A 15,912-nucleotide genomic window follows, 5' to 3' on the forward strand; every position below is an offset into this window, starting at 1 on the left:
TTAAGAAAAACGTGAACGAAGTCCATAAATACCTTGCTCTCTGTTGGCCTTAATGTTTTATATTTTTCCTCTCTAAATACAACATTTAAAGTAAAATGGGACAAGTTATATCAAGGAGGTCTAGATTTTTTTATTGAGGTGATTTCAAAATGACCATCGTAAAATGTTCATAGTCAACTTCTTTTGTATTGGTCGATTATATTAATATATATATATATGTATATATATATATATATATATATATATATATATATATATATATTAATATAATCCGAGTAAACACAAACCAGTCTAAAATTCTTCATCCAAAGGAAAAGCATACATATTTTACATAATGGCCCCGGCCTCCCTGTGTGGAGTTTGCATGTTCTCCTCGTGCCTGCGTGGGTTTTCTCAGGGTACTCCGGTTTCCTCCCACATTCCAAAAACATGCATGGTAAGTTGATTGGACTCTCTAAATTGCCCCTTGGTGTGATTGTGAGTGCGGATGTTTGTCTCTGTGTGCCCTGCGATTGGCTGGCCTGGCAACCAATTCAGGGTGTCCCCCGCCTACTGCCCAAAGACAGCTGGGATAGGCTCCAGCACGCCCCGCGACCCTTGTGAGGAGGAGCGGTATCGATAATGGATGGATGGATAGTTAATATGGAGAAAAGAATGTTGTGTATGTGGATCAGTGTGTGGGTGTGTGTGTGTGTGTGTGTGTGTGATGCACATGTACAAAGAATGGTGGGCAAGTCACTTCTAAATCATACTGACATTTATTAATTTAACGAGAAATCTTTGAATGCAAGCTTTGAATTCCACATGGAAAACACATTTTTTTCCCACATTATCACAAAACAACATATGCTTCGCTTTTGCCTGTTAATGCACATTTCTCAGCACAGATGTGATACATAAAAAAAAAAAAATTAAAATACAGGAAATATTTACATAATAAAACTCCTCTGTCCTTTTTGATCACATAAATGCACTTGTGTTAACCTTGTACAGACAGATACTTAATAGTAGAGCATATGCCTTTGGAGCACTTCATGCAGCAATATCTGCACAAACAAGCAACATTTAAAACAAGGGTTACAGATCCTTTTTCGGATTAGTGATCATTTGAGTTACAAAGTCCTTAAAAGGAAAAATATAATGCAACATTCAAAAGAAATTGCAATGAGCATTTGTGATTCAGTGTTTGGCTTTTTATAACAGTTTCTCCAATGTTTTGAAAGTTTTTCTAATTGTATGGAGGGCCAAATCAAATGCTCGTACATGGCGTACAGGCTAGGTTCCCCACCCCTTCTTTAGTGAAACAAATTATGTTATAACATGCATTCTAAGACAAAATCTCGGTTTCATTTCATATTGATGTCATAAAATAATGTCATGCATGTGTGAAACGGATCATTCTGACTACCACGACTACTATTAAGCCGAAAACCTATACACTCTTATATAAGGTTCACAGTGCAGCTTGCGTCAGGTTGATGAACCACTTTGGGAGACTGCAAACTGTACTCTTAGGTTTTATGATGTTTTTAGAAATGCAAGGTGTGGGGTTGGAATGCTCTTGTGGGCTGTGTGGCCTGTAAGCCAAAGGTTCCCCACCTCTGTTTTAAAAAGAAAGTCAAACCAATTTTTTTGTGTACAATAATATGTTTCATGTGACCTTACTAGTTTAAACACAGTATTCTGATTAGTATTGTGTTTGTGGGATATGAATTCAGCAGCAAAATCCACCCGTTTTTATCCATCTCAGGCAGCGCCATTTTGCCACTTGCTGCTAACAGAAGATGACATCACAGGTGAGCCCTAAATTGCCCTTATATGAGCCCTTAGGCACTATGATGTCATTTTCAGTAGACAGCAAGTGGCAAAAATGACCGCCCCTTCAGATGGATAAAAACGGGAAGATTTTCCTGCTAAATTCAGACTCCACAGAGGCAATATTTATCAGGATGTTGATTTAGATAAGTGAGTCACAAAGAACTTAATATTGGAAAGACACATTTTGACTTGACGTCCCATTTAAGCAGGTACACTCAAAGAAACGTTTAACATCTTAACTGATTTTAAAAATGTGAGACCAACATGACAAGGAAAAAAAAATCACCACATGCGTTCTTCCAACTGCTATAGAGTACTTATGATGACCAAGACAGCACACCGCATACAATACAATACCGCTACTGACAATCCAAAGTCTCCTCCCAAAAATGTCCATCGTATTACTAATACTGACCTGTTAGAGGCAGCATGTCACAGGGCAACCAGACTGCTGTAAAATACAAAGAAGAAGAAAGAATAGTAGAATAGTAGAAGAAATAGAAGAAGCTAGGGTAACTGTTAGCTTGTCCGGAAACTAAATTTTTCGCTGCAAACTCTTATCCTTGTCATTTGTATTGCGCTTAATGACTCAGGAGACATTTTATACACACATTCAGCACAACCAGTTGCTATTTGTGTCAGGGTCACATCCTAATTCGCTATCTTCACCTTTTTTACGTCACAAGTCCATGGCTGAGCCGAAATCTGTGTCCTATTTATTGAACAGGTTTAACATTGCAGATTATCAGCCCGACTGTTTTTCGAGCAGATCGGAGAGAAAAAAATCCATTCTCAACATACCTCACCCCACATCACAGGATAATCACTCACAATAATATTTCAGAGATAGCCAAGAATCTGAATTAGTGACTTTGACTGCATGGGAAGGTGCACAAATTCAGCCCGATTATCAGGATGCGTTGGTTTACGTCGCTTTAGGTAGCAAAATGCCAGCTTGACTTTATTCCTGCCATTCTGTGTTGGTGCAATTCATACAGAACAGCAACATAGGAAAAAATGTTGCCTTCTACAGACAGCGGGAAATGGCTGACGTTTAATAGAAATATGTTATCTTAATCCTTGTATGGTGTTCCGGTCTCAGGGACCCGTTTTCAGTTTTTAATCAAAAGAAAAATGACATAAGAAATATCTGAAACCTTCTCCTCATGGTGATAACACACTGTTAGGGTATTTTCTTTCTTTTTTTTACATTTAATGAGTAGCACATTTAATTCATAAATGTGATCCAACAAATATTAACAATGTTTGCTCTTCATATGACTTGCAATTGGGATGTAGAAAACATCTGTTGAGTATTTTAACAGAAAATTATTCGATTGTGTTGTTTTGAAAATCCCAAACTCTAGCGGGTCCACCAGACCCATAAACACTGGCTGAGTAAGAAAAATACGAACACCACACAAGGGTTAAAATGGCAAACTAGGGGAGATTGATGTTTTTTTTGCATGAGCAGTGCATCCATTTTGCTTCGACACAATTATTTTACGACTGACTTGTGCACGCCTGTGTATGACAAAGGTCATCATCCCAATCAGAGTTTCCAGATATCTCCTCCCAACCCCTCTTTTGTCTTTGGTTGTATAGGTCTATTCATTGGTCCATAATTAACATTTACTACTGTGAACACAGCCATTTTTGAGCAGTTGGTTGAGGGTTTTACAGGATACAAATACAAATACAGGATTTATGATTTACTCAAGATAATATTTCAGGGACATCTGACAATTGAGCCTTTGATCAAATTTATTTAAAGGTAAAGAAAATGCTTAATTTGGCCCGATTGTCTGTTTGTGTACACCCTGTTTTAGAAAGTTAGATGTAATGATGCAGTGGAGCACTGCATGAAGGCTCATTTAATTTAAAACTGCTCACAGTCCAGGCCATGGCAATGTAAGATTCAATCATATTAACATGCTATTTTGTATTACGGCAATTATGGGCAATTTTATTTATGTATTTATTTATTTAATTATTTGCCTAAGGGCACATTTGATCTTTCACTTGCACAGTTGCGGCATTTCTTTTAAATTAAGTTAGATAAATAAATAAAGTTAAAATAAATATGTAAAATAGATAAAATAGCTAATTTTACTAATAAAATATAATCCATGCTCATCTTTATTTATAATTATTTTCATGATAATTTACTACACAGTCAAAATGTTAAATGTACAGTATAATGTATATAAAATTGTTTATTTTCAAAATAATATAATCATTTATGCTACATTTTTCCTTTATCGTTTAAAATGTATAATTTATCACCCAACTATGCATTCCATTCCATTTGCCAGCCAATCTCAAGGCATGACAAACAAGCTTTAACACTTACATTCCCATCTATGGATAATTTAGTCTTCAATAAACATTCATGAATTTGGAAAGTGAGAGGGAACCTGTGTACCTACAAGCATGAGGAAAACATGCAAATGCTACACAGGAAGGCCGCAGCTCAGATTTGAACCCCCAATTATTACATTTAAAATAGCTAAATGTCCATTATAGAGGACAACCGCAAATTTGTGGTTCGGCACTTGCGGATTCACTGAGATTCATCTGAGGCCTTTTATAAAAAAAGATTTTGGAATATATATTTTTTATTTTGTTGTGTTTTGTTTTTTTTTGTTTTTTTTTTGGGGGGGGGGTGTTGCAACCCTAATTTTTGTGGAAAACTCCTTAATGGAGATTCGTCCCTGTTTTTTTCAAGAATTTTTGGTGATTGAAATGAATAACGATAATAAATATGTTTTTTCAGTGCATTTAAAATGGACATCAATTGCTATTCGTGGATCGGCCTGGTCACTATTCCCCATGTAAACTGTAAAAAAACAATATCACTATTGTGTTGTTTTATTGTTTCCAAATTCATTATTCAACATTAACACATTCTTAAATGATGTACAGTACGAATAAAAACAAAAAGAATAAATATTTTAATCGACCAATTTTAGGGACAAAAGTGTCTGGAATCCGAGGTCACCAACGTGGTGCCGGTGGACCCCAAGTAGCCACCTAGGACCACATAAGTAGCCTGCCGTCATGTTCCAAAAATAGCTCACCAGTGATGGAACAATGTGATTTTCTGGGAATGATGTAGAAGTGATCATTTGAAAATGTAAACATTGAAAGAAATTTATAGAAATAAAGTGTTGCAAGCGTTGCAAGTGTTGTTATCTGTTTCCTAATGTTTTCCTCATTATAATTTCTGTCTTCAAGTAAATGGTTATCATTAATTATTAACAATAAGATCCACCCATCCTAGGGACAATTTAGAGTGTTCAATTAACCTACCATGCATGTTTTTGGAATGTGGGAGGAAACCGCATTGCAAATAACAACAAATTATTGAAAGTAATTTGATCAAATTTGTTATTTGAGAAGTGTGTGTCAAACTGGTATTAGGAGCCCTTCACATTTCACAGTACCCAGAAGTAGCTCTCAGTTTCAAAGAGGTTGATGACATAGGCGCGGCAAGATATTTGGAGGCCAGAAACACATTTGCGCGCACATGTAAACACTCACATGCTCGTAGTCCCCTCTGTAACTGAGAGGTCATTGTTTATCATGCCATGTGAAAATGACAGGAAAGTCACAGGTATCAAGATTTTCCCACCCCTGGCCACCACATAGATCAATCAGCCTGATCGATGGAACAAATATCATGTGACTCTCAATGATGTCAATGGTCATTGGGCTGTTTGCGGTCCGTGGGGCATAGATTGCCCACCGCTGTATTAGAGCATCAAACAGCACACTGCACTACATACTTAGCACTAAAATCCTGGAGAAAAAAAAAGTCTCGTAATCTGTTGTTATGAAAAGACTTGAAGCTCCATTAAAAGTAGTGAAAGGAGATTTGTGTCCATCTCGACGATTAAACGGAGTTACTCCTGCAGTTGAGTGGCACAGATGTGCGAGACATCTCCATGTGCACGGTGGACATGGGGCAGCGCTCACACTCCTCCTCCAGAGGGCAGCAGCTGCAGTACTGGAGCATCTCCTTCACCTCCTGCCGAAAGTTGGAGTTGAGGAAGCCGTAGATGACGGGGTTGATGCAGGTGGACGACATGGCTAGGAGGTGGCAGAGCGAGAAGAGCAGGTTGTGGTGGCACACAGGCAGCGCCTCCTGGTTCCAGTCGGACACGGCGTTGAAGATGGTGAGCGGCAGCCAGCACAGGGCGAAGGCCGTGATCAGGGCCACCAGCATGATGTTGATGCGACGGCTGTGGGTCATGCGCTGGCTCTCGGGCGTCCTGGCGCGGTCCAGCATGTCTTTGCGGTGACGCAGGCGCACGAACACTCGGACGTAGCACAGCAGAACGAGAACGAGAGGGCCGCAGTACTGGAAAAGCAGCAGCCACGTGGTGTAGGTCAGCCGGTGACGCTGAGAGGGCCAGTGCTCCAGACAGGCCTCCATGTGCAAGGACGCGTAAAGGTTGTGAAAATGGAGGGAATTCGGAAGCACGGATGAGTTAGCAACCCGGATGTGATGAGGGGCTGACGTTTCGTGATATGGAGCAGACTGCGGCAGGATCACGTTGGCGTAGGGCTCGTTCGTGAGCAGCTGAAAGGCCAGGAAAGGCGAGGAGGTGAAGCAGGCCAGAATCCAGATGACGACGACTGCCGTGTAGGCTTGCGGAATACTGGGTTTCCAGCCAGCCGGGTTAATGATGAGCTGGTGTCTCTCCAGGGCGATAAAAACCAGGGAAAGGATGGAGACGGTCACGGACATGCATTGAATGAAGGGCACCAGCCGGCACAGCAGTGACCCAAACACCCAGTGGTCCATGAGCGTGTATATGAGTGTGAAAGGGAGGCAGAAGACACACACCAGAATGTCAGAGAATGACAGATTGCAGATGAAAATGCTGGTGACGTTGGCTTTCTCCCGGCGCCGAGTAATTATGCAGATAAGGCCGACATTGCCCACCAGGCCCAGCACCATTGTGACGCTGTACCACGCCACCAGAAACGCCGTGAGGACGGGAGACGTGTGACATTGCTCGTCGGGGCCCAGACCTGACAGGTCTGGGAGCAGAGTCTCGTTCGAGCCGGCTTCCTCCCACGGCGGCGGCCGTGAAGAGGACGTGTGGTTGAGAGACGGCGCGGAAGGGGGGGGCTGGCTAGCGTCGCCACTGAAGGACATCTCGCCAGCACTTAAGGGTCACCAAGCCCCAGGATGAGGACATCCATCTTAACCCTTAGCATGTTATCGGCATCTGTGATGGAGGAGGAAGAACACAACAACAATCATTCACAGGTTGAGAGATCTGACTCAGGTTGCATGGAAAAACATGCTATCCATGCTTTTGCGTTTGTCACCGAAAAAAAAAAAAAAAAAAAATCGAACATACCGTAATTGCTTTGTTCATAAATGCAATTGTATGGATTCGGTGGACATAACAGCTCAATTAATATTTTGAGAAAAATTCCACTTTGGTTCTGGAGAGGGTTTTATTTAGAATAACAATAATAATGACCATAATAATACAGTAATAATAAATTCTTGAAAAAATAATGAAAAAAAAAAAGACAATCGTTTCTCTTAAAATAAACATAAGCCTTATGTGTCTGTCAATGTAGCTCATAATAAAATGAAATAGGACCAGAAAAAAAAATAAAAATAAAATAAAATCACTTTTAACATTGATGACCAATCATAGAAGTTGCGATATTATACAATTACCGTTTTTTTGGGTGCATACCTAAAGCTTTATTGCAGTCGATTGTATTTAACGATAACGCTACCACAAAGCAGATTCATGTAATTTGACCTTCAAACAGCAGCTACATTTGAATAGTCCACTGGCTCATTAAAAGAAAAAGACTGTCTCTTTCATCACCGTGGCGACCTGAGAGTGCCTTCTATTGTGTCTATAAAATGGAGTGGACCAGCCAAGACACCATTAATAGCACCGGTGCTAACATTACTTTGGATGCTTGTGTGAAATCATTGTAGAGTCCAAAATGTTCTGCCATATGACAAATTCATAAGTGTTTCGATACCTTGAGTGGAATATTTAAGAAAAAAAAATGCTGTAAAGCTTCAAATTCCCACCTTATTGGCCAAGTGTTTTGGTAATACATTCAGTAACAAGTACTACATAAAAGATTGACTGGTGACCAGTTCAGGGTGTACCCCGCCTACTACCCGATGACAGCTGGGATCGCGCACTCCCCGCGACCCTTGTGAGGATGAGCGGTATAGATAATGAATGGATGGATGGATACTACCTAAAAAAGTACTTGGCTCTCTGAGGACCATCTTGACCAACATTCAAATACTGCAGCATAGTAGGCCTACGTCCATCCATCCATTATCGATACCGCTTATCCTCACAAGGGTCGCGGGCGTGCTGGAGCCTATCCCAGCTGTCTTCGGGCAGTAGGCGGGGGACCATGAATTGGTTGCCAGGGCACACAGAGACAAACAAACATCCGCACTTACAATCACACCTAGGGGCAATTTAGAGTGTCCAATCAACTTACCAAGCATGATTTTTGGAATGTGGGAGGAAACCGGAGTACCCGGAGAAAACCCACGCAGGCACGGGGAGAACATGCAAGCTCCTCACAGGGAGGCCGGGGCCAGGGTCGAACCCGTGACCTCTGCACTGTGAGGCGGACGTGCTAACCAGTCGTCCACTGTGCCGCCCAGTAGGCCTACGTGTTTATCAAAAACAGGAAATAGGTTTTATCCCTAAAATATGTTTAATAATATTGTAAGCCACTGCAACAAATAACCTGTACTTAAATATTGATTAAATAAAATTTTAAAAAACTAACTGAAACAATATCTTAAGTATGTAAAACAAACTAAAAGGAATTTATAGCAAAAATGCCTATTGCAGACTGTACGTCTGTTCAAAAAAAGGAAGGTCAAACAGTTGTTTGATAATTGCAGTTGACTTTTTTTACACAGTGGCCTTTTTTTTTGTCTTGCACTCAAGAAATTCTGTGCTCATATATTGTTTTTAAAATCCCTAAAATTAATACTAAAACTCATAAAATCAAAACTAAAATGAAGCATTTTGAAAAAATAAGAAGTAATAAAAACTATCAAACTTGCTCTCAAAACTAATTTACACTAACTGAATTTGAAATTCAAAAGTCACAATGAAATAAAAACTATCATGAAAAATCTAAAACTATTTTTAACCCTGGTGCAAACATATCGATCTAAAAGGTTAAATACAACTGAACTGTACATTGGCAATGATTCTTCTCGAGTAACACTATAGAGAGAGCCCCCGTACGACACTTTGAAACTCAACGCATTAAAAAAAAAGAAACATAAAATACGACAATAACACATTTCCAACAGAGGGATTGATGGCCAATGATGGAACAAAGGTTTCGCACCCCTGCTCTAAAAGAAGATTTCACACGACTATACGTATGTCATCATGTACACTACACTTGCTAATCCATCTGGATTGTATGTGACATGTGTAATCCCTCAGTCAGGCTGAACGTGAAGAGCATGATGACAGTCAACGGACCGTGTCCACAGCGCCGGCAGAGACTTCTGCCTTCCGCGTAGCACAATATGTGTACGTCAAAACAAAAGGGCATGACATTGTCAGAATCCTAAAAATGGATTGTCTACGTCCCCCCCCCCCCCCCCCCCCCCCGAAACCTTTGCCGTGTAAATCCGACGTGGCACATACAATGAGCCTGTCATTTTGCGTTAAAGGCGCATACTAGTTGCTATCAGTCACTTCACAGTGCATCATTACTAACGCACTGTGTCAGCGTGTTGAGCGAGCTGCAGGCGAGGTGGCAGAACATTGATGTGGCTACACTAGAAAAAAAAAAAAAAAACAGCCATTATAGAGCAGACGGCGTAAGTCCTAGAGAGAAAAAAAACCCCTCACTGCTCTAACAATGTGACACTCTTGGGAGCATAGCTAAGTCTCTACTGTAGTATTTGAGCGCAATGTGACCTGGCACCACAGTGTCCACCATATTCTTCCTTTCTCATTTAAAGCACGGGCATTAATCACCGACAAATCAGTCCACAACGACTGAAAATCGAATGAAGATAAATGATGATGTATTTCAGATAGGGAGAAATTACCCCCACACCCATCCGCACAGCCCACGCACACCCACTTTGTTGCATTGCTTGTAGTACCCATGTGTTGAGCGGCATACATTTTTAATCAATTTACATTTTAATTGGCACTGGCACCAGTGCGGGTCCCTTGATGTCTCTGATTACTTCACACCAACGGCCGTCATATCAGACGTTATTTATAAAGACAGGTTAGTTTTGTAGGACTGCAGCGCTTTTTGTGACTTACAGTCATGCATTAGTTAGAGGAATAAGAGGGGGGGGGGGGGGCGGGCGGTTTTCATCTTAGCTCATAATAAGACAGAATATTACCATAATTAAATAAAAACAGCTCAGAATAAGACAGAACCCAGGGATAAAAATGAATCAAATATTAACATAAAATACCTAAACTGCTAAAATGATATTGAAGAAATACATATATGTTAGCTCAGCTCAAAATAAGACCATAAAAATATCATTAAAATGAAATACGACCATCAGTTAACAAATGTACCGTATTTCAATAAAATAAAACGACCAACTGTTAAAAATTGATTGAAGTGAATTGATTTTTTTTTTTATTGACTGCGCCTTTCCAATCCTAATCTATTTTTGTGATTACAGTCTTGCAATAGACCGGGCGTCACCAATATAGGTAGCCCCCAAGGACCACGAGTAGCTCGCGGGCCGGTTCTAAAAATAGCTCACCTGTGAGCTCCTTTTTTTTGTTGTGTTGCTAGTCTAAAAAAATTAAATAAAAAAATACCACTACCTACTAGTGTTCTGTATTAAACTTTTTTTTTTTTGCTGATATTCTTTCTTATATCCCACTTGCTTCAATTTGGAAATGACAATTCAAAGTAATAGTTCAAAGGTCAGCATCATAATCCATGACCACTGAAGCGTTCATGAAAACAAGCAGGTGCAGCAATCATAATTTACCCCCAAATAATACAAGTAAATGAGTTCATTCAGAAGTGTGTATGCAACTGGTAGCCCTTCATCTTAATCAGTACTTACGAAGTAGCTTCGCACTTCCAAAAATGTTGGCGGCCTGGGTGACAGGCCATTAAAAATGACAAGGTCAATTCTCGTTCAATATGTCGCAGCGGTAAAATAAATCTGTCATTTGTCAGTATTTTGTCATGTACTGTAAATTGTGCTCACCATCAGCACATATCTCCCCCTCCTTCACTGCACGGCTGCATGGCTTATCTGTGAATTCATGTGCACACACGTGTCCAACTCTTCCTCTCAGCATTTCCACATGCATGCTCGGCCACTGATGCTATTCACAAACTGTCAGTCCCTCCTACCTTTCCGAATGCAGATGTGGGATAACAGCAGTCGACCAAGTGCTTGACCCAAGATAATGATCCCAGCCTCATTATTCACGGCTGGGGTTTACTGTGTGTGTGTGTGTGTGTGTGTGTGTGCGTGTTACCGTCCCTGCAATTGCTCCACCACACATTTCAATGATATCTTTTCATCACAGTATGCGTAACTTGTTGGAAATACATTTATCTAAGCACAAAGTGGATGCATATTCTTAGAAAGCATACATACAAATGCTGCCTTGTTGTTGGAAAGAAACATCTAACATTTGCACATGCACCTACTTATTATTTTTTTTTTTTAACTCTGTAACTGCTTCAATTATAAAAAAAAAAAATGTATGTATACAAATAATCTACATGAAAGATAAGCATTACCACATTTTGTGTGAAAAAACAAGCACTCACGTTTTGGATTTGACGCTCCAAGCAGCTCCGAATCCACAAACGAGAGTTGGAGAAGGAGCAGAGCATCCTGAAGAGCGTAATGCCTTAGTGAGAGGCAGAGCTGAGAGGAGTTTGGCTATTATTGGGCTGATGGAGCCCTCTGGGTTGCCGAGACCCTCGGTGCGCCGAGCTCTGCTGTCACACTGTGGTGATTGTATTCAATTGCATCCTGGAAATGACATGCCGCAAAATTGGACAGCATTGGATGTTACAAAAAAGCAGCAAGCAGATTGTATGTGCACGGGAGGCACCCAGAAATCATGAATTTTTAAGTTTACCGAACACTGAGGAGTTACTCTGGCAAGGGTTGGATTGTTGATACTATCGGAATATATTTCTCGTTCTGCACTAAACCTCATGGATGACAGCTACCTCACTCATCACACTTTAAATCTACCTAGGCTTCAAAAGGCTTTTTCTTGCTATGACTTGCGAGCTCAAATTTCAGTAATAGCACTAACTCACTTCACAACAAGAAGCAATTTGGGAAGACTGAATGAGGGGACAATTCTTCAAAAAAGAGTCTTCAAGCAGTTTATTGGCAAACTTAATGCCAATGCTAACACGCAATGGAAAATGTCGTAGAGAGATGGGCTAATGAATGGCATCAATCGCCGCATTTCTGAACCCTTTACGCTGCGGGTATTTGTTCTCAAACAGTGGGGCAACACATGTAGCCAGGCAATATAACAATTTTCACAGGCATACACAGTGGTGCCATGCAGTCTAATCCATACCGTGACCATGCTTGTATTGCAAATCACCTTTCCACGGTGAAATGAAAAGCAATTCGTTTCAACCATTCCCAAATACGCCCAACATTTGTTTTTGAACATGTTTTTCTTAAGAAAAATGAATACGACAGTAATGACCAGAGCTGGGCATTCAGTCCGAGGGACGGAACGGTCCGTCCATCTGTCCCAGACGGACGGCCATTGTGGATGGAGGGATGGCAGACGAGAAGTTTTTTAAAATAGACGGACTAAACATGGACGGAAGTGGATTTTCGTCCGTCCCTCTATTCGTCCCTCTATTCGTCCCTCTATTCGTCCCTCTATTCGTCCCTAACTGGATCAAGTACAGACTGAACGTGTTGTGTTGGCTTCTTTTAAAAAGTAACGGAGCCACCTTCATGAATTGCCTGCACAACGCTGTTCATGTGCTTCCCAGTAGTCACATTGCACATGCATATTCTGCCCTCTAGTGGTTCAACACATGTAATACCACAGGAGTCAAGGACGGCATTTCACTGACTGACAGAAACACACCCAGCCTGTCTTGTACGTGTAATCCAGGATAGCATTTTTTTCTGCTAACTAACTGTTAACATTTTGTCCCTTTGCATGCGAAGTATGTCCTTGTGTGGGACATCTTTAGATGGTAAAAAATCTCAACCAGCGTATACATTTAAACGACCCGGAAGTGGAAGTCTTTGTTTCCTAAAACTAACCTTGCGTTATTTTGCAATAATTATCTTATAAAAAATGAAAATGTATTGCGTTAAAACACAAAAGTTTTGCAATAAAACGCAATAGTATTGCGTTATTACTGAATCTTAAATATTCTCCTGATAGCATATCTTATATGAATAAGGACCCCATTTATCCTCTGCAAAGAACAACTACATAAACCAGAAAGTTGTTCCCTTTTTGACCCAAATTGGGTTATTTTTGACCCAACACTTTTTTTTTGACCCAACAGTGTTTACTTTACAGTGTCATATTACATTTGAGAAGTTGTGGCATCTCCTGTCTCTGTGGAGTGTACATTATAATGCTCGGTCTGGATTCTACTGCCCCCATGTGGCCAAGGCGTGCAGAACAGAAGGAGCAACATAATGACCATTGAGTTGAAGAAAACAGTGTGATGACAAAAACAGTCATTTTAACTTCTGTATAATTATACCATTAATGCCTGTTGTAATAAAGTACAATATTATTTCAGATACAAATGTTTTGACTTAGGACAACTGTAATTTGAATCATAGAAATATATACACTATACCACTATATTCATAGCACTAGTATATACCTTTAGTGATACAGTATATTATAATATAAGTGCAGGGATGTTAAGAGGTATATAAAGTATAGATTAACTTAGTAATATTGTGAAATTTGGCAGTTACATGGATAGGAATAGGTATAACATTCATATAATGCAAACAATGGTCTTAAAGACTATGGTTTGCGTTCATAATTGTCATACAGTATGCAAATAAGTCACACATCTATCTTTGAAGCCTAGACTGTGACGCACTTGTAGTTAAGGCTAATTATGCAGGGGAATATGGTGAGTGGGTGTGCATGTGTGCGTGTGTGTGTGTAATGAATACAGTACATGTAATGGGATAAACACAAATTGAAAGCTAATTCATCCACTGTGTTCTACATGAGGGAGGAATCGAGCTTTCAATCACAGGACACAAATAGCTACACTGCTGCCATATCACAGGCGTAATGGTGGTTGTCATGGCAACCCACCTTTTGGAGGGGTTTTCAAAAAAAAAATCTTTGATCAACATCAGCAGCGAGTAGAAGGAGGAAAAATGAGTGTGTTTGACGCAGGTATAACCAAATAAAGCAGGCATAACCAAATAAAGCAGGCATTTAAACGGTCGGGAGAATAGACCAGGGATAAATAATGGAGACCCGGGGGGGGGGGGGGGGGGGGGTCCTGGTGTGGGGGGGTTACAATTTTTTATTAGTGCTACTCGCAGGGGTGTCAAACTCCAGTCCTCGGGGGCCGCCCTCTTGCATGCCTTAGAGGTTTCCTCGTCCAACACACCTGATTCAAACGATCGGGATCAGGATCAGGCTCCTGCAGAATTTGCTGATGAGCTGATCTTTTGAAACAGGTGTGTTGCAGGAGAGAGAGATGGAAAACAGGCAGGACAGCGGCCCTCGAGGACCGGAGTTCGACACCGCTGTTACTGGGTGCCGGTGGGTGGGGTGAGGTTGGGGCGCACATGGGCACTTAAACTTCCTAACTAGATGTTTGACAAAAATGCTATTCTAAATATGGACAAAAATACATGTATGTGTGTAAAATGCTCTTAATATATTTTATTTTTGATAATAAAAACATAAATAGAAAAAAAACCCGCTATCCTAACCCAACAATAAAGTGTTTGAAGCAAAAAAAAAACACATACTGTATTTTTTTTCCAGTACAAAGGGCTCTAGCATAAAAATCAATACTCAAGGACGGCACAAAACTGCTGAACAATAAACCAACATTAAGTGCAAAAACTAATTTTCTTTCTTCCAAAAATCAACTCACTATAAATTGTAATATTATTGATGCACTGATTGTCCTGCATATCATTCCAAATCCATAATAAAAATATTAGGCTTACTCACACTGTAGCATAGGGCAGTATCAGCGCAAGACATACCATCTAGTGGTGACTGGCGATATTACAACTTCAAACTACAGTCAACCCCCTGCATATTTTTTTTCTTCAATATTTTTTCAGATTTTGGACTTTTAACCGTTTCTCCAGGATCCCCCCCCTCCACCCATTCACCCCCTTTCTTGATAGAACACTTTGAATGAATATTCATCTTTTTTTTTTCCTCCATAGTGTGGTCGCCAGCTGCAATGTTGCCCATCCATGCAATAGACATTGGAATCTGTGGGCACATTTCCACACTTCGTTCACGCACCTGTCTCAACACAGCCTTTTTTAGAGCTTCTCGCCATTGGCAGAGATTGGGATGTTTTATTCATCAGTTGGTGAAGGGATGCGCACACACAAATGTCAGTAAAATTCAACCAAGCATGTAACGCTTCACTCTCTCTCTCACTCTCTCTGCCGTCCTCACTTCATCTGATTTTTTTCTCCAAACTGTACATTGCTCCCGCTACGCATGACTGCAACTTTAAAATAAAATTGAAGAAACTGAAACCCGTGAAGTTGTCCATGCAAGTTTTAAGCAAAAGTATGTAACAACTGCGCTGTAAAACATTGATATCCATTGATGTATGCCTGCTTTGGTTTAGAAACTGGAATCAACTCTCTGTCATTGCCATGGCAACAAGGCATCCCCTGCACTTACATTTCGGCGGTCCATAGGGCACCTCCAGAGTGGTTTTAACACTAGCATCAATGCATCAAATTTATATTTTGAGATGTCCAGCCCATGCGCAAACTTTCCTGCACACTTAACTTTTATATGAGAATACACAATCATGGTGATTTATAGTCACTAGTTAGCATGTCTGCTTCAC

The 15,912-nt window shown here is 40.4% G+C and overlaps 1 protein-coding gene across 1 annotated transcript; it reads right to left on the bottom strand.

The window, feature by feature from the left end:
* Window positions 1–739: 739 nt before the first annotated feature.
* On the bottom strand, window positions 740–11,730 carry npy4r (neuropeptide Y receptor Y4). Its single transcript, XM_086044980.1, has 2 exons — window positions 11,641–11,730; window positions 740–7,058 (listed from the first exon to the last, which is right to left on the bottom strand). The coding sequence occupies exon 2, from the start codon at window positions 6,983–6,985 to the stop codon at window positions 5,714–5,716; it is 1,272 nt and encodes a 423-aa protein (XP_085901106.1). The 5' UTR covers window positions 6,986–7,058; window positions 11,641–11,730; the 3' UTR covers window positions 740–5,713.
* Between the last annotated feature and the right edge of the window lie 4,182 nt (window positions 11,731–15,912).

This window comes from Filicampus tigris, chromosome 11 (assembly GCF_054856515.1).
Source record: "Filicampus tigris isolate MCC_2025a chromosome 11, RoL_Ftig_1.0, whole genome shotgun sequence".
Classification (NCBI taxonomy): Eukaryota; Metazoa; Chordata; class Actinopteri; order Syngnathiformes; family Syngnathidae; genus Filicampus; species Filicampus tigris.